Source organism: Vipera ursinii (assembly GCF_947247035.1).
Source record: "Vipera ursinii genome assembly, chromosome: 5".
Taxonomy (NCBI): domain Eukaryota; kingdom Metazoa; phylum Chordata; class Lepidosauria; order Squamata; family Viperidae; genus Vipera; species Vipera ursinii.
Window position 1 is genome coordinate 42,585,769 of NC_139518.1, and position 19,819 is coordinate 42,605,587.

General features: G+C 36.2%; 1 protein-coding gene across 3 annotated transcripts in view; it reads left to right on the forward strand.

Annotated features, from left to right (window-relative positions):
- Nucleotides 1-18,475, forward strand: part of UGGT1 (UDP-glucose glycoprotein glucosyltransferase 1) — a 56,507-nt gene extending 38,032 nt beyond the window's left edge. For all 3 annotated transcript variants that reach the window (XM_083363377.1, XM_083363379.1, XM_083363378.1), the window contains 14 exons: nt 219-298; nt 1,064-1,253; nt 2,460-2,618; nt 4,285-4,370; nt 5,250-5,334; nt 5,693-5,781; nt 6,026-6,130; nt 7,577-7,661; nt 10,524-10,706; nt 12,484-12,644; nt 12,802-12,916; nt 14,568-14,684; nt 16,439-16,607; nt 17,551-18,475. In XM_083363377.1, the coding sequence (XP_083219503.1) occupies nt 219-298; nt 1,064-1,253; nt 2,460-2,618; nt 4,285-4,370; nt 5,250-5,334; nt 5,693-5,781; nt 6,026-6,130; nt 7,577-7,661; nt 10,524-10,706; nt 12,484-12,644; nt 12,802-12,916; nt 14,568-14,684; nt 16,439-16,607; nt 17,551-17,576 (1,650 nt within the window). In that variant the 3' untranslated portion in view covers nt 17,577-18,475. The remainder of the gene's footprint in view (nt 1-218; nt 299-1,063; nt 1,254-2,459; nt 2,619-4,284; nt 4,371-5,249; nt 5,335-5,692; nt 5,782-6,025; nt 6,131-7,576; nt 7,662-10,523; nt 10,707-12,483; nt 12,645-12,801; nt 12,917-14,567; nt 14,685-16,438; nt 16,608-17,550) is intronic.
- The last annotated feature ends 1,344 nt before the right edge of the window (nt 18,476-19,819 follow it).

Below are 19,819 nucleotides of genomic sequence, written 5' to 3' on the forward strand. Positions count from 1 at the left end.
GATTTATCAAGTAACTAACTTTTAACCTTTCTTATGTTAGCTATATATGTAATATAATTTGCAGATTAATAACTTTACAGTGATCCTGTAATGATGAGTGCATTTCAATGTTAACGAGCTAGTAGACAGAACATTAGGGATATGAAAAGAGGAAGAAGTTGCAAGAAGTTTGTACTTTAGTTGCATTTAGATTTATGTGTCTTTTCCCCTTGATTTAGGTATTGAACAAACTCATAAATATGAATCTCAGAGTTTTTATGAACTGTCAATCCAAACTCTCCGACATGCCTCTGAAAAGGTGACTCAAATGCAACGGAATATAGTAATACTGATAAAGTGTTATGATTACTGTGCTTTTTAATACTAATGTTTGAAAACTGCAGGCTGCAACTAGTTATTAATTTTATTTTTATTATTTAAGTTTATTGATTTTATTTTTGTTTTCATTGTCTGGTGTTGATCCAAACACCAGAATTAACATTAGAGAATCAAGCAATAAACAACAGCCCAATGAAGGAACTACCAAGGAGAAAACAATACCCCACCCCCACCAACACTAAGAGGGCAAGCTACTGTATATAACAACAACAACAATAATTAAGTTGGAAGGGACCTTGGAGGTCATCTAGGCCAACCCCTGCTCAGGCAAGAAACCCTATACCATTTCAGACAAATGGCTGTCCAGCCTCTTCATAAAAACTTCCAGTGTTGGAGCATTCACAACTTCTGGAGGCAGGTTGTTTCACTGCTTAATTGTTCTAATTGTCAGGAAATTTCTCCTTAGTTTGAGGTAGCTTCTCTCTTTGATTAGTTTCCATCCATTTCTTCTTGCCCTGCCTTCAGGGTGCTTTGAAGAATAGCTTGACTCCCTCTTCTTTGTGGAAACCCCTGAGATATTGGAACACTGCTATCATGTCACCCCATATAAACAGAGAACAAATCCTACTCCCTTCTAAGATGAAGAGATTATCTAGTCTGGTAATGAAATGTCTTGCAAGCAACCAGCAAGAGAACAAATGTTTAATACTAAAACATTTAAATATTTGTCATCTTTACCTCTAAGCTTTTATCGCTACGTTCTGGAGCCAGAAATTACTTTTACAGCAGAAAAACATCTTATTCCTGGACCACTTGCCAAATTCCTGGATATGCCTCAATCTCCATTATTTACTCTGAATCTAAATACTCCAGAGAGCTGGATGGTGGAGTCAGTAAGAACATCATATGATCTTGACAACATTTATTTGGACGAGGTAAATTTATTAATATGTATTCAAGTTTTAGAGAAGGATAGAAGTATTCCATTTGGGAAATAAAGCTTGCAGCTAAAACCTGTTAGTCAACTAATTGAAGATTAAAATCTGTACTGCAGTCATGATGATTTGGAGGTTAAGATGCCTATAATTTATTTGCTTTTATCTTCCAATAATATATGCTGATTTTTGTTTCAAGGAGTTTGATTTCTCTATTATAGAATAGGCTTTTCAATCAGTTTTTTTAATGCTTTGATGTTAAATAGCAAGAAGAAAAGTGAAGCTGGCAAATTATGAATGCTAATTGTTAAATCAACTTAAGAATAGTAATTGGGACCAGCAACGCCATTTTAAGCAAGTCAGTTGTAAAGTCAATATCACATGATTGTGTCCATTTATGACAGCAGTTGTGGCTGGCACAATTGTTAATCAAATCCTGCATGGTTGCAGTATCTCGCTGTCACATGATCTCCATTTATGACCTCCTGCCAGTTCCACATGGACTTTTCTTGTTGGAAGCCTACAATGTAGACAGAAAATGGAGATCATATGATTGCAGAGTGCTGCGACCATCATAATTGTGAGCCAGTTTTCAAGTGCCTTGTGACTGGTCATTCAGCAAAAACTACCTTTGTAGGTAGTGTCTCTTGGAGCATTTTCCAGAACAATTATTCCAACTTTGTGCTCCCCAAATGAATTGGCATGGCAAGTTCCAAAACTGTTTACCTGGCATAATTATTAATCCCACTTGCTGGGAATTTGAGGTATTGTAAGCTCCAGTATCTCTGAAGAGTACATACTTGTGTAAGGCTGTCTTAGTAAGATGGTTGCAGAATCTAGAATGGAAAAAACCTGTATTAATATTACAACAGAACATAGCATGTGTCACGTTAGAGTTGCCTCCAGGTGAGCTGGGTGTCATATAAAATAAATAAAAATATCTGTACCTCTCTTAGTGGTAGACGTTTTCTTGCAATGCTGAGTTGTGAATATTTGGGGTACATATTTCTGGGTACAAATCTAACAGAAGAGTAGTCTTCCTTTGCTGCAGCTATCAAGGCTGGAATACCGCATTATCTAAAATTGTAAAATAGAATTATTTTATTGTACTTTTCCAACTTCAGCTGTAGCCTCTTGATGCAGATCATTGTTTTTAATTATTTAAGCTTTTGAATGCTAAACTAGTGGTTATTTCTTTCTACACAGGTGGAGAGCGTAGTGGCAGCCGAGTATGAATTAGAACACCTCCTTTTGGAAGGGCACTGTTATGATATCACTACAGGGCAGCCTCCCAGAGGCCTTCAGTTCACTCTTGGAACATCAACAAACCCTGTTGTAGTTGACACCATTGTCATGGCCAATTTAGTAAGTGACTGACCATCTTACTGACGTTAAGTAGAATGCTTTGTGAAATAGATTTGTAAATGTTTAATTGGCCATGCATATGACAGACTGTTTTATAAAAGCAAGCAAGATATTTTCTGGAATCCAATATTCAGAATATCCAATAGTTCACCTTATATCTTGTATGCAAACAGATGCCATTTTTTTATTTCTAGGGAATTAATCATGTAAAGAGAGAGAAAAAATCCCACGCCTCTTGACTTTCACAAAAGTTCTTATTGTGGCTTTTGCTCAGCCAGAAACATAAACAAACTACAGGCTAGGTTGAGTTAAGCGTTAAGCATTATTAGGCAATTTAAGATTTTTTTGAAGTTGATTTTTTAAAAAGCAGTTTGCAGTCATAACATAGAAAAAAATAATCTAATAACAAAATACAATTCAAAATAGTAAATAGTAAACACAACCAGCATCCTTAGTTTTTGTTTTTGTTTTTTTAAAGTCTGGGTGAGAATAACTGATACTTTCTTGAGATCTTGGGAACGACAGACTTCATATTTGAATAAGTATCTATAAATTCACTGGAAAAAGCAATTGTATTTGGAAGAGTTAGCGGTAAAAGGAAAGCAGGCTGCCAAAGAACATGGTGGGGGGTCACTATCAAAGCTGGCACCAACCAGAGCATAGAACAACTCAAAGCAGTACAAGATTGGAAGATGTGAATAGACTTTGTCTAAAGAATTGTCAAGAGTCGGACACGACTGAATGGATAACATCATCTATCTATAAAATAAGTGTGTTAGGATTCATGATTCAGTCTAACAGTTGATAGGTATCCATTTGGTATATGCATTTGGTATTATATCTTAAAAAGTATTTACAGCCCACCATCTTCCTTAAGTGACTGGAACATCAATATATAAATAATAATAAAAACAATAAAAATACAACAATTTTATTTGCTTGGTTGTATCAAATAAGAATGCCAACTTGCATTACAAATTATAATTTTAATGTTAATATGGTAGGAATGATCCAGTTTAAAGAGGTTAATAGGATAAGTGAGCTATAAATATATATATGTTCTCAACTGGTCACCTTAATAGGATAATATTTGTAAATCGTGTAATTTTTAAAATGATCCTCGACATTTTATGAAAATCCTGTAATTCTTTTCTAATATTTCTTTCTTGTGTTGGTTTCAGATTATATTTTATTATCAGGTATCAACAATACGTTACCTATGTTAAATACATACTGAAAAATATGTATGCCTAAGGTCTAATTAAAGTTTATCGATAGGACATTTTAGAGACATCAGAGGTTGATAATCATTTATTAAGGACATAATATTTTCTGTGTAATGAATAATTAAAAATTTGTAACCTGCAAATTTTGATGTAGTGGTTAAGGTACCAGGCTAGAAACTGGAAAATATTAGGCACAAAGCCAGTTGGTTGACCTTGAGCCAGTCATTCTCAGCCCTAGGAAGGAGGCAATGGCCAAACCACTTCAGAAGAATTTTGCCAAAGAAACTGCAGGAACTAGTATCCAAAAGTCAAAAAGGCACACACGTGTGCACACACAACTTGCCAAGCAAAATCCAGCTGAATTATGCATCGAAGTTTGATACTTAGTAAATTGCCCGAGGTCAACTAAAGTGTTTTCCCTTTCCCTTTCTCCTTTTTAGGGATATTTTCAGTTAAAAGCCAACCCTGGTTCCTGGTTTCTGAGGCTCAGAAAGGGAAGGTCTGATGATATTTACAAAATTTACAGGTAGGCTGGAAAAAATCATGATTCTACTTATTTGTTTGTTTCTAAACTCTGTAGGATGTAGCCATTCCATCAAGATGGCATTGGGTTGTTTATTTAACATTCAGTATTTCTATGCTACCACAAGCCTTGTTAGCAAGAGTTAACAACAGTTGTATATAGACGTTTTCTTTATAGAAAAAAGGCATCCACTTAACAAAATCCCACCACAGTGTTGCTATAACAAATCAGGGAAAGGATCTTGGAAGCAGCTTGGTCTTGAAATGTTTTTTTTGAAAGTCCAGCAAAGAGATAACTAGCCTGATCTCCCTAAGGAGACAGTTTCAGAGAATTAGCACTGCATTGGAAGAACCTGGGTGGTCTTATGAATTGGCACTTCAAGCAATTCAAGAGTAAGGTTGGCTTCATTTCACTTCTCTAATTAAATCATCGGGAGAGTTTTGAATTTGAAAACTTCTGAACTTAACATGCCCTCCTTTCAGTTTAGAACAGCTGTTCCTCACTAACTGGAAGCGTTGTGATGTCCCAAGTATTCCAGGAGTGTCCTGAGATTGAAACAGCGCTGAGGTTTAAAGCTGAATTTCAAGCTTTAAACAACTATCCTGAATTGAAAATTAAGAATGTTTCCCAAGGTTTTGAAATATTTTGAGCAAGATCATTTTAATTTTGAAGCTTTTACATTTGTAATAGTCGTGTTTTTTTTTGTTTCATACGTAAAGGTTTATATGAAGGTATATATCCATAGTTGGATTAATATGATTCTGAAATAGAATTTGGGGAACATAAACTATTTGAAGTAAAACCACTTTTTGACAAAGCAGAGAAAAGTGGCAGCAAAATAGTAATTACTAAGCTAATATTTTAAATATAATTAATTTTTAGTCATGATGAGACAGATTCTCCTCCAGATGCCAGTGATGTTGTCGTTGTTATCAGCAATTTTAAAAGCAAAATTATTAAAGTGAAGGTGAGTTTGAAAAGGATGGTAAAGTACTATTTTCAACAAGATTTTCTACATATATTTCAAAAAAATATTTTTATTATACTGGTATAATTTTTAATTTAGTTAAAAAAAGAATATTAACAATGTTAACACTTAACTGCTACAATGTTGCAGTTTTGTTTAAACATACTTATGCGAATTTACTATTTTCTCTTTTTCAGGTTCTTTGTGTTCTCTGAGTTTAATTTTCTTTTAGTTTTTTAATGACATTTCATTAACAGATGTTTCTGCAAGGAGAAAAAGAAGCTCATAGATCACTAAGAACCCAACAGTTTGATCCTCAGCACGTTACATTCTCCTCTATTGTATTCTGTCTTTGTAGGTCCAGAAAAAGCCAGATATGCTAAATGAAGATTTACTTAGTGATGGTACTAATGAAAATGAGTCTGGATTTTGGGAATCTCTGAAATGGTAAAGATACTTGGAAGTCCTTCACTACCAGTTGAATTTCCTTAACCTAATTCCTTACAACATAATTTTAGGAATATTTGGAATGAGCTTATATTATTAATAGGTTTCTATGAAAGCCATAATACCACTATCTGCAATAATGATTATTAGTTCATAAAATGACATAACATGAAAGAAAGTTTTTTTTAAAATGAAGCGTCGAAGAAAGTACTTGTTTGTTTGTTTGTTTGTTTGTTTGTTTTAGGGGGTTTACAGGAGGCCAGAAGAAAGAAGAAGTGAAACAGGATAAGGAAGATGTGATCAACATCTTTTCAGTGGCATCAGGGCATCTATATGAGAGATTTCTTCGGTAGGTCTTGAACGAAGGCTTTACTCAAATTGTAAAATGCTGCTTATATACGACATTTGCAGGAATTTATATTTTCTTCATTTATTAGGTTTTGGGGTTCATTGTACCCAAGAATCCTTCTTGTAAATAAGAGAAAAATTTTACAATTATAGATGCATACCATTGTAGAGTTGGAAGGGACAGCCTGTTTCTAAAAAGGTCCAGAGGAGAAAATCCACAGCATCCATCAAAAGATTATTGTACAGATCTTACCATCAGAAACCTTTTCCTTATATTTAAATGAAACCTGTATATCTATAGCATATATCCATTATTTCAACTCAGTGGCAGTGGAAAATTGCTTCTCCCAGTTTTCCCTATGGCACCCTTTTAAGTATGGAAACAGTAATATCATAATGTTGTTTTTTTCAGTATGATCCATATCTACATTGACGTTTCCTGTTTCCTCAGTACTAAAGCTATGCTCTTTATTGATTTAACAGTGGTGTGCTTACACTTGAATGAGGATTTATTTTATAGTATTGATTCTGCACTTGTGAGCTTTTGTTAGGTAATGATGAGAATCTTCACCCACTGTTCACTTTTTACATACATAAGTACTGATGTACATCTCTAATGGGCCTTCAGTGGAATTTCATAAACAGTTTTAAAACAGTTGATACCTGACTCAAAGAGTAAAAATAAAGCAAGTAAGTTAGTCTAGATTTTTTAAAAACTATTATCACAATCTTTTAATGATGTATTTTAAATTAGCTATTGCTGTTTTTTTAAAAAAAAATCCTACCCCCATTTGTCAATTGTGCATTTGCAGAAATCCAGAACACCTAGTCGTAGAAACCAAGAGGTGTCAGTAAAGACTCAATATTCTAAGCTTGGTACTGACTACATGCTCACGAAGCCAGAAATATGAACCCATATTTAATATATTACTTAAAAGTTTTCCTGCCTTCATATTTGCACCAAGTCTTTTTCAGCAATATTAATTAGTGGGAAATCAGAAATTCTTACCAATTTGTTAGAGAGTACCCAGAAAGCTATCAGAGATCCCTGTCTATTTTCAGCCTATACCTGTTCTTAAGTTATCCAGAATCATTCTAGCCAACCAGAAAAATGGCAATTCTAAAATATAATGTAACCACCTACAGATCAGTCATATCAGGTGGAGTGCTACATTGAGTAGACCATTTTATATATTCTCATTCAGCTTCTGATTTAGTGGTGCTAATGGGAAATCCTACAATCTGATTTGTTTTCATTCTTTACAGCCCTTTGTTCAAGAACACCTTAAAGCAACTAACTATACTTTTTAAAGTACAAAACTAGTTTTATCTCCTTCCAGTGCTCTCTAAGATAGTTGATTTGTTAAGATTTTTCATAAGTTTTTAATTACAGTTACAAAATTAGTTTAAATTAGTTCTAGATTTTTACTTTTATTTCTTTTAACAGCATAATGATGTTGTCTGTGCTGAAGCACACAGAGACTTCAGTGAAGTTCTGGTTTCTGAAGAATTACTTATCGCCCACAGTTAAGGTTTGTTATAAGGAAAAAAAACTTTTTTATATTTTTAAGAATTTTAGTTACATTTATTTATTTAATAATGACATACAGTTGCCCATCTTCCTTAACTTAGGTGGCTCACAGCAATAGTAAAAAAGCAATAAAATCGCAAACAAAATCTCCTCCTAAACCTTAAACAGGTAGGGCCTTCTCAGGGTACCGCCGGTTAATGAATGCCGGCGGGTTATTCCCAGGGGAAGGGCGTTCTCTGTGGGTGCGCCTGCCCTATAGAACCAACTACCCACAGAACTTAGGACTGCCCCCAACCTTCGTTCATTTCGCCGGGACCTGAAAACTTGGCTCTTTGATCTGTTTGGTCCAGACTGTGGGGTTGTTAATTTAACTGGGTTTTAGATTTACTCTTGGGGCTTGAATTTAATTTAATTGTTTTAATTGTTTTTAATTTTTTGTATTCATGGTTTTAACTGCCCTGTAAACCGCCCTGAGTCCTACGGGAATAGGGCAGTATACAAATCCAATAAAATAAATAAATAAACCTCAGTAGAGAAAAAAAATGTAACCATTGGGCTCCATCCTTACCCTGTCCCAATACGTCTGAGAAAGCCAGCTTTTTAAGAACTGGTGGATCTGGGAGGGGGGAGTGTTCCTTAGAGCAGGGCCACTATTGAGAAGGTGCATTTCCTGGGTCACACTAGATGAAAACATTTGGGAGAAGGTACCTGGAGCGTGCCCATCCTGTCCAGCCTGGTGGAATAGGTAGATATACTTAGGGAGAGGCAATGCCTCAGATAATTTGGCCCCATCCCAGACACGGCTTTAAAGCTAATAACCAGCATCTTGAATTGCACCTGGAAAGAGACTAAGTCACACAACAGGGTTGCAGTATGGAGAAACAGAACTGTCCAAAACAGGTAAACTAGTGAGCTCAACCATAAGTAACTTGCTTAAAAAGCAGAGATGCTTCTGCTTTTGCTTCAACAGAACATTCAATCCATAGAAAACAAATTCTCTGCATTTCAAGCAATTCATCTGGTAAATCTCTTTTTCTAAGTTCCTACTGGCCCAGATTTCTTTTTCTTTTCCGTGTGCTTGTTGTCTGCATCCCAACATCTTCAGCCATTTCATGTTCTGTATTTTCTTTTCATGGCTGTTTCTCATTTTTTTCTAAACAACCAGTTCCCATACGTTCATTTTCCCACACTTTCACGACCTGTTCTTATTTAATTATTTCAGTTTGATATCAGGTAGTTACAATGGCTGGGATGGGGGAGTAAGATTTTGGATCCAGGTTGCAGGGAATCTCAGTTAAAGAGCTAGAATGCAGTTAGTCTGGAAATATATGTATAATTTAGGACGTGACTCATTTATTGCTAGAACTACAAACATATTCCTAGCCATTTTTCCACACTGAATGTCAAATAATATAAGAAAATATAGTCCATTATTCACTTTCCTCAAACGAAAATAAATTACATTTTAGAATCATTACACATTCTTGTGCCGAGAGTACATTGACAAAGGTGGAAAATTTGTCTGAAATGGTATATGGTTTCCTGCCTGAGCAGGGGGTTGGACTAGATGACCTCCAAGGTCCCTTCCAACTTTATTATTATTATTAAATACAGATTAGGCGAGACCTGGCTTAAAAACAGTAACTGTGAGAGGGACCTTGGAGTCCTAGTGGACAATCGCTTGACTATGAGCCAGCAGTGTGCAGCAGTAGCCGAAAAAAGCTAATACAATCCTGGGTTGTATAAACAGAGGCATAGAATCAAGAATACGTGAAGTATTAGTACCGCTTTAAAAAACCCTAGTAAGATCACACCTGGAATACTGCAGCCAATTTTGGTCACCATATCACAAAAAAGATGTTGAAAGTCTGGAAAAAAATCCAGAGAAGAGCAACTAAGATGATCAAAGCCCTGGAGACTAAAACATATGAAGAATGGCTTGCAGGACTTGGGTTTGGCTAGTCTAAAGAAAAGAAGAAATAGGGAAGACATGATAGCAGTATCCCAGTATTTGAGGGGCTGCCACAAAGAAGAGGGCATCATACTGTTCTCCAAAGCACCAGAGGGAAGGACAAGAATCAGTGGTTGGAAACTGATCAAAGAGAGAAGCAACCTGGAATTAAGGAGAAACTTCCTGACAGTGAGGACAATTAACCAGTGGAACAGCTTGCCCACAGAAATCGTGGGCGCTCAGTCACTGGAGATTTTTAAGAAGAGGCTAGATAGTCACTTGTCTGAGATGGTATAGGTTCTCCTTGAGCAGGGGGCTGGACTAGAAGACCTCCAAAGTCCCTTCCAGTTTTGTTTCTATTCTATTCTATTCTATTCTATTCTATTCTATTCTATTCTATTCTATTCTATTCTATTCTATTCTATTCTATTCTATTCTATTCTATTCTATTCTATTCTATTCTATTCTATTCTATTCTATTCCATTCCATTCCATTCCATTCCATTCCATTCCATTCCATTCCATATATTTAATTGCAGATATTCTCTCCCTCTCTCTCTCCAGTGTATTCTGTAACTCTATTCCTGGTTGTTGTTGTTTTGTTTCTAGTTAAAAATCCTCTTTGCTAGATGGTAGAAAGGACAATATACCAATATCTCTTAAATTTCATCTTCTTATAATATTTTTCCCCACATAAATCTTTGTTATAAGACATGTAGGAGTGCAAGAAAATTAAACCTTGTTGGTTATGAGACCTAGGCAAAATGTGAAGATTCCTGCTTTTTCCCCTTGCATATTTACCATTAGCCTTGAATATTTTTCATAACCAAATGTCTGGCTTTGTTAAGAATAATGGAACATGTCCTTTCTGGGTTTTTTTGCAATTTGTATTAAACTAATATTTTGTTCCAGGAATTCATCCCATATATGGCTAAAAAGTACAATTTCCAGTATGAGTTTGTCCAGTACAAGTGGCCACGCTGGCTTCACCAGCAAACAGAGAAGCAACGTATTATCTGGGGTTACAAAATTCTTTTCCTGGATGTGCTTTTCCCCCTCGCTGTTGATAAATTCCTTTTTGTAGATGCTGACCAGGTAAGTGCTTTTGAAGATTCAAACATTACTTATTTTAAATGTCCGAGGTGTCTTTTTCAGTTAGGGCCCCCTACAACTTGTATTTTAAATGTCAAAAATAATTTACCAACCTTGAATTATTCATAGGTAAAAAAAATGGCTGATAATGTAAAACCCCTTGAAAATTAAATGGGTTAAAATGATTTAATAGTGCAGTTAAATCTAAAGAAAGAAACTACATTTCTACTCTCTTTAAAGAGAGTATTTCACAGTTTAGATGCTAGTATAGAAAGGGCCTTGTCCACTGTCTTCATAAATTAGCCACTGTTGATGGTGGGACATTCAGAAATGTATCCAAAACAGACTCCCATAAGAATTGAGATCCAGGATCCAGAATTTGTAAGGCTTTATAAGATCAGCCTCCTGGATACATGCTTGGAAACACAATGGCAACCAGTGCAATTGGTTCTAGAATCATAATTAAGCAAAAGCACAAATCAGAGAAGAGTCTGGTTGCCACTTTTCACAATAACTTCAGTTTCCAAAACTTTTTAGCATAGCTCTACATGTAACACAGCTCCTAATCTGGTTGGTGATTAAGGTATTGATTACTATGACTAGCTCTAGGACTAGCCACAAATAAAAGATAATCCACTATAGGGCCACCTGATTCTTCATGATTGGTAGCAAATTACCAAAGCTGCAAAACTCAGTCCTGTATTAGATTGTCTACTCACTAACAGTATGCTTGCCATAAGCCACTTATTGTGGCTTCTGACATTAATGATTTCCACAGCCTTCTTAATGACAAGAAAATGATAAGACCTGACAGGATGACTCTTCCCAGATAACGAGAGTATTTGTTAGGATTCTTAGGGAAATCCTAACAGATCAGTGGAATAATATTCCCTTTTAGCACCACCTTTTAGGAGACAGTGCTAAGGAAAGATCCACCAAATTCCCATATTTGATACATGCCAAAGAATGGCACCATGTTTGACATATCTAGTAAAATGAATGGATATACTGGAATCTCCCGCCTATTTCCATGAAGATTGTATGTCATATCCTGGACTTCTGATTGGAATCTTATTATTTTCCCTCTATAAAACTTTGAACTTGGTTGCCTTCATTAATTTTAGAATCTTTCTCAGAAAACAAATACTAAAAATCAGCATATACCGGTAGTTTTCTGTGTGATGAACAACTTTTTTTCCAACTGTACTGATCTGCATAATAGTTGCAGGAAACTGTAAGAAAAGGTGTGATATGAAAATCTTTACATTTGCAAGCAAGCTCTCAAATGATCGTAGGATGTTAAACAACAATTGCTATCGGGCTAAACATTTTAAATGTTTGTGATCTCTAGTAAGAACTGATATGAACTCATTCCAGCTGGTATCTGCCACTTGGCTTCACCTAATTCTACAAGCCTTCTTAATATACTTTTTTTAATTAAAATGTATTAAACTAAACCAATTGATTAAAAATATGTACCTTGCTATGGGTTCAAGCTGGCTTTTGTTTTACTACTTATACACCAGAAGTGAAGATAATGCACATGGCTCCTTATTCCTCTCCTGAAGGCAGCTCCAAGTTTGGGAACATATAATAGTATTTTGGACATACCCTTTCCCATAAAAGTCCATATATTTGGGGTATAGCTTTTGAGAATGGATGGAAAAGTATTGTTGCCATGGATCATGTTTAATTAAGAGGAAAGTGAATAGATTAAGATCCAAATTCTATGTTTCCTATGTAATATCTAAAATTCTAAACTGAACTATTTTTTCCTTAGATTGTGCGTACAGACCTAAAGGAGTTAAGAGATTTCAACTTGGATGGAGCACCTTATGGTTATACACCGTTCTGTGAAAGCCGCAGAGAGATGGATGGCTACCGATTCTGGAAGTCAGGATACTGGGCAAGCCATTTGGCTGGACGAAAATATCATATTAGGTGATAAGTTTGCATCCCAAATACTTCTGAGAGTAATTAGTACATTTATTTTGAATGTTAGAAATAAATTCCAATCTGAATTTATTTTGCGTTTTACTTATTTAGTCTATAATTCAGATACAAGTGAATCTAACAGCTGTTCTTTCTCTGTCCTTAGTGCGCTTTATGTTGTAGACCTGAAAAAGTTCAGAAAGATAGCTGCTGGAGATCGACTCAGGGGACAATATCAAGGGCTTAGCCAGGATCCAAATAGCCTCTCCAACCTTGATCAAGTAATTATAACTTTATATATGTGTACACACACACACACACACACACACACACACACACTGCAGACATGTTGCTATTCTGTGCAAAATCAATCTTTAGAAACTTGGAGAATGGGCATTCAGCTATGATTTTGCTTTATGGGATACAAATGTAAGAGATTTAAGAATAACTAATATTGAGGAATAATGTAGAACTTAAGGAAGATAATATTTTGTGAAAAGATTCATGAATATGGATTATGGTCATTAGTAGGTGGACAAATAGGAATATTAGTCTCAGTGGCATCTGAAGTAGTGATTATAGGTCTGCAGGAAAGATGGCCATGGTAGAAAAGAGGAATTCACAAACTCTGCCTGCCTTCTGAAGTATATGGATATAGCTGTTCCCAAAGCAAAAGCAATCCATCTGGGTTAGTCAAGCTGGTGTCCTTATTCTTGACTCAGCAGATGTCATCTGGTTTTCTGGAATTTAGTTGGGACAGCCCAGAAAATCTCCCTTCCCTAGGACTAGGTTATTAAGCAATTGTGTTGTTCCTTGTAACAGGATGAATAGGGTCAAAAACTTTGGAATATATGGTGCAGTACAAACACAATACTGGAGTAGCGATGAAGGATTTTAATGTTAAAAAATAGCTCTAAATATATATTTGGGGAATAACATAATGGAATCAAGTTGTAGGCAGTTTAGATTTACATACAACAGGTGGCAACTATTAATCCACAAACAGTAAAAGAAAGTACAAGTGAATGTAAAACTATGCAGCTGAGTAAAACAGCACTGAAATTCACCCACACATACACACAGCCAACACCAAAATTCTTTTGCTATTCTTTCTCTGCCAACTTTATCCTACTGATTTCAGGTCTCTCAGGGCTTTTGCCATAGGACTTAAATCCTAAACCCAGTTAAGAAATCTGCTCCTTCATTTCTTGATACTCTGAGGACTTGCAGCCAAGACTGCAGGAGAAAAATAAGCATCCATTTGTTTCTTCTGGTTAGAATCCCAACCCCTGCCTCTCACTGAATGAGGAGAAAGGCTTTATAGAGCTGTAGAATATATGAACTTCGAGATGTAATCCCTTAATCTGCTACAGACACTCAGATGAGCCCTGGTTGCCATCTGTTAAATGCAAGGTACTACAATAACTCAATACAATTTAAGAACTTCTGAAACTTGTCAGTGATAGCAGTATATCAGACATGTCAAACTTGCAACGTCACATGATGTTTTGCAACATATAAGAACTTTTTCCCCATTGCCGGCAATGGGGTGGGTGCTGTTTCGTCGTGACACGTCCGGCCCACGGGCTGGCAGTTTGACACCTCTGCAGTATATGGTTGCAGATGAGATAGGCTTAAAAGTAATTAAAGATAATTTTTTTCCATTGGTGCTTGATCTTTTCTAGCATGCACATCCTAAGGTTTTATTGTTTTATTCTACATATTCTGTGTTCTGAAAAATACAGCTCCAGTGTATTCCTCAATATAATTGCTTGCCCCTATGGCAAGTTTTGTTGTTTTTGTTTTTTTAAGTTTGGTCAGCAGACATTTTGTACATGGATTAATCTTAATTTATATGCAACTGTAATGCCATTGAAAAGTTTTTAGAAAATATATTATACAAAAAGAGAACTGTAAATTTCTGTTTTATAGGATTTGCCCAATAACATGATCCATCAGGTCCCCATTAAATCACTACCACAAGAATGGCTTTGGTGTGAAACTTGGTGTGATGATGCTTCAAAGAAGAGAGCAAAGACTATTGATCTGGTAAAGTTGCTTCAATATATTGTATGGGGGGTGGGGGTGGGGGGCTTGTCTCTTGCTCCACCTAGGAATCCACCAGACCTGCCAAGTGGTCATTTAGAAAACCTCCAGTTGGAAGGAGTCCAGCTTGCTCTTTAGGCAGACTGTTGCACTGTTTCACAGCTCCTAGTTTAAGGATGTTCCACTTGATATTCACTCTGAATTCTTTTTTCTTTTAATTTCAAGCCTTTTGTCCTTGTCTGGTCCTTAGTTTCAATGGGTCCTGCCTTCTGTTGCATATGCAGCCTTTCAGATATTTTTATCCCCTTTAGTTTTCTCTTTTGCAAGATAAACAACCCCCAGGTTCCTTAACTATTCCTCAAGGTAGCTCTTCTGTAAACCTATACCAATATTTCCATTTGAAGTGCAGTGCCCAGAACAGTACATCAAGTATAGTCTGCTGAGTGTAAAGTGTGGTGGGACTACTATCTTCTATGAACTGAACACAGTGCTTCATTATATTTAGTTAAGGACTACAGTGTTTTTATTAGCTGCTGGAATATAATGCCTATTCATGCTTGGCATACAATAGCATTTTTAGGTCCATCTCATATGAGCTGCTATTAAGCCAATTCTTCTTACTCCTCTTTACCAATGAATTTGTTGGCTGGTTGAGGTGTCCTTGATGCTCGCTGAGCTTGGTTGTTTTCTTGCAGACATTTCATTACCCTAATTAGGTAACATTAAGGACCCCTCATCATTGGCTGGTTATTGTATCATATCTAGGTTTTAAATTTGCTGATACAGTAGATGAGATTTTACAAATCTGGAAAAAATGCAGCCCTTGGTAGTAATAATGAAACTGAAAAAGAAGAGTAATATTGATTTTCTGTTGCTATAGAAATAACTTAATAAATAATAATAAAATACAATATAATAAAATATAGCTATTTTATTGCTATATTTATAGATTTTATTAATCATGCTGTAAAAGAGAAAAGACAGGAACGCAATAGCTGTCTTGAGAAGGGCTGTCACATAGAAGATTGTTGTTGTTGTTGTTAGCTGCGAAGTCGAGTCTGACCCATTGCGACCCCATGGACAGGCCTTCCTGTCCTCTACCATCTTCTGGAGTCCATTTAAGCTCATACCCACTGCTTCAGTGGCTCCATCCAGCCACCTCATTCTCTGTCGTCCCCTTCTTCTATTGCCCTCAATCTTTCCCAGCATTAGACTCTTCTCCAGTGAGTCCTTCCTTCTCATTAACTGGTCAGAGTATTTGAGTTTCAACTTCAGGATCTCGCCTTCTAAAGAGCAGTCAGGGTTGATCTCCTCTAGGACTCACCGGTTTGATCAAGGGACTTGCAGGAGTCTTCTCCAGCACCATAGTTCAAAGGCCTCAATTCTTTCACATAGAAGATGGGGCAAAATTATTCAGAATGATTTCAAAAGATATCAAGAAAAAAAACGCCATTAAATTACAATGGAAAAATGATAAAGGCCACAGCTGTTTATCAGTGGAAGATATTGCCTTGGGAGATGGGAGACTTTCCTTACTGAAGGCCCTTAAGAAGAGCCCAGCTAGCTATCAGCCAGGGGTGCTGCAGTAGTGAAGCTCTGTACCAAGCAAGTCACTGGACCAGATGATATCAAGGTCCCTTCCACAACCCTGTATGATTCTATACCTTGATCTTAAATTCTTAGGGAGTGTTCAGTAAAATTTTCACTTATGTGTATGAAAGCTCCCCATTGCCATTGACATATGTGTTACATTGCAGTGTAATAATCCAATGACAAAAGAACCCAAGCTGCAGGCAGCAATGAGGATTGTCCCTGAATGGCAGGATTACGATCAAGAAATTAAACAGTTATATAATCAATTCCATCAAGAAAAGGAGTCGGGAGTACTAATTACAACAAATGAGACTGAATCCCAAAGTCAGAAAGGTAATTATTTTTCATGGCCTTCATTATTTTAAGAAATATCTATTTCCCATAGAAGTTGGGAGGTACATGAATGTAACAAGGCAGAAAGGGGCTAAAGCCATTGTGTCCCCATTTTTTAAGAAGAGAACTTAAATGTGAGCTGTATGCCTCAAGAACAGGTCATATGTAACTTTTTGAGTCCTTTTTCAACTGAATAGGCATTAAGCGACAATTGTACCTCAACCACTGCTTGTAATTTGAGTTTAGTGAAAAAGAAAATATATAAATTGGATTTTTTTCTTTCTTAATATTGTTTATGGGTAGTCCTTGCTTAATGTCCCTTCATTCAGCAACTGTTAAATTATGATGTTGCTGCATCCCACCATGACTTGATTGTCCTTTGTCACTTCCTTCACTGCCGGCTTCTGACCAGTGGAGTCAATGGTGAATTCAGCAGGAGATTGCAAATGGTAATCAGATGACTGTGGAAAATTGTATCAACACATGATTTGCCTAACAATAGCAACTGGCACTGCAACAATTGCTATTGTAAGTTGGTGTGGTCACAGGTGCCTTACAAACATGTCACTTAGTGACCAAGTTCCCAGTCTCAATTACTATCAGTCAGGACTACCAGGAGTATTGTTCATGAACGTATTGCATAATAGTCCATTTATGAATTTGAAGGGGTTTTTTGCTGAAAACAACCATTGTACATTTGTTATAAGGTCTCTTATTAGTTGTAGGTAGAGCTGTTATGTAATTTAACCATGTTTGCTTCTAGTTCAGGCTTGTCTGTCAGAAATAGTGGAATATAATGGAATGGTACTCTTATTTATTTTGTCATAACAATACATTATTTGCCAGACCTATGCTATTACTAGCATTTAAATGATACACAGTTATTATATTTGTGCTTCTTCATATTTACTTGCATATTTCTCTCTCTTTTGTTTTTCTACAGACACGCTACTGCATGGGGAATTATGATCATGGTGACATACTGAGTGAGACTGTTTCATAGACAATTTTTCTATCAAATACTAGTTTTTCTTAATACACTTGCAAAACTGCTGAGTAAAATGGAAGGTGGGGGTCATGCATAATAATTGCAATTCAGTTGATTCTGACAGATTGAACGAGAACTGGATTATTTGAAATAGCTGAACAGGTTTTCTTTGCACCTATGAGAGATTGAAGAATCTAGAGAAGGATATGGAAACTGAGAAAAATGGTGTGGGTGAAAATCCTCTTTTACCAGCTTTTGGCCAAGTCTACCACTTTATGGCAATCTATGTCAATACATCTCTACACCTTTCTCAGGAGTCCAGAGAAAGGGTAGCGACTTAGAGGATGAAATATGGAGAATACACTGGCATTTCCATCATTTCAAGATGCTGAAGTAGAGATTGCTCTTTCATATTTGCACAGGGATTTTTATGATATTTTGGACTGACTAATGCAGTCAGAAGTCAAATGGATTTATTATTTTTTTATCATAGACTTTGTCCTAATGGGAAAGTCACAGTTCTTTATTTAAATCTAGTACATTGTGAATATCACATCAGATAACACATAACTGAGCAAAAATGTCAAAGCAATCCACAACTTTTGAAGTGTATATTTGCAATTGTGTATTTTAATGAAGCAGACTTCCTGTGGTACTTAACATCCTTTTTCCACTGACAACCTAAAAGGACATTTCTCTCCAGTTTATTGAAAACTGCAAAAATATTAGGGCATTAAGACTGCTGTAATTTGTCATCATTCACTGAATGTACTTTTTGTTCATGCAAATCTGTGGAAACTTTTTGATTATGTAAATTTGATAAGTTTATTTTCCCCCCTCAAAAAAGCGATGTCAGGTGAATAAAGCCTTAGAGTTCCTATATTTTTCTTCTTTAATTCCTCTCTTGTGGATCTCATTTTCATAGTAGTTGTCTTGTTTTTTGCACATTATTTATGCAAATTTTCAGTTGTACAACCACACTTGCAATAGTGGCAAATAGCTGTAGCTTGGGTGTAGGATGAGGGTGAAGTTCCATTCTCTGAGCTTGTGGGTTGGTTTTCGAATGTTTTTTTTTACCAGGCTAGGTAACATCTTCAGAGGAGTGTAGGGAATGTCTGTCATGCTCTTCTGTTTATAAGGGCATCAAGTGTGGGTGTGTCAAGTGAGGGTCTGGTGATGGGTCAGGGGTGAGTCATCTGTGAGAGGCTTGTGATGGGGAGGTTACATCAGGTCAGGGTCATTGGGAGGTGAACTGCTTGTGGGAGGGGGAGGGGGACCTTGTGTGGGTTGGTTGGGGGTCAGTGCTGACATCCCCTAAACTCTGCTGAAGATGTTACCTAGCCTGGTAACAAAACATTTGGAAATCAACCCACAAGCTTGGAGAACGAACCTTCACCCTCAACAAACACATTTACTTAGATGTAAAATGGTACCTAAGGAATGTCCAATTTTGTAATGTTCCCACCTCCCCACTTGTAATACTTTTTGTAACTGCTTTTCAGATGAAATAAGCAACTTTTGTAGAAAAACATTGTGTTCTGGATATTTTGAACTACTGCCTGCAACTTTGAAACAGTTTCAAATACTTATAACTTGGTTTTTTATATAAAAATGTCCTTTGCTAGAAGAACTAACATCGGAAAGCTATAAAGCCACCAGATAAAATCTAATCTGTGAAAGAATAATGGGTTTGCAATTCACATCTAATACTGGATATTGAGAACAAATTACAAGCTTTTCTTGGCAAGGAATAATTTCTAATTTTGCATTCATATTATGAATTCTATGAATTATTATTATCTACACTGAGTGTAGAATTTAAAGTGCAGTCTTGTAAGATTTAAAACATTGTCAAATTGTATCATGCAAGGACACACTATAATCCCTCATTTGAAAAGTCATGTTTTGGTTTGTGTTGAAATGTTTATAAAGTCCTCACTTGCCAACCACTCAGTCAGCGACCATTCAAAGTTCGACCACAATTGAAAAAAAGACTTATGACCGGTCCTGAAAGTTGCAGCAGTTGCAGCATCCCTGTAATCACACAGTTGCGATTCAGGTGCTCAGGAACTGGCACATATATATTTATTTCCTTGTTCATTTTTTATTTATATCCCACCTTTATTATTTTTACAAATAAGGCGGTGAACATATCCAGCACGCTGCCATCCTCCTATTTTCCCCAGAGTAACAGCCCTATGAGATGTGATAGGTTGAGGGAGAA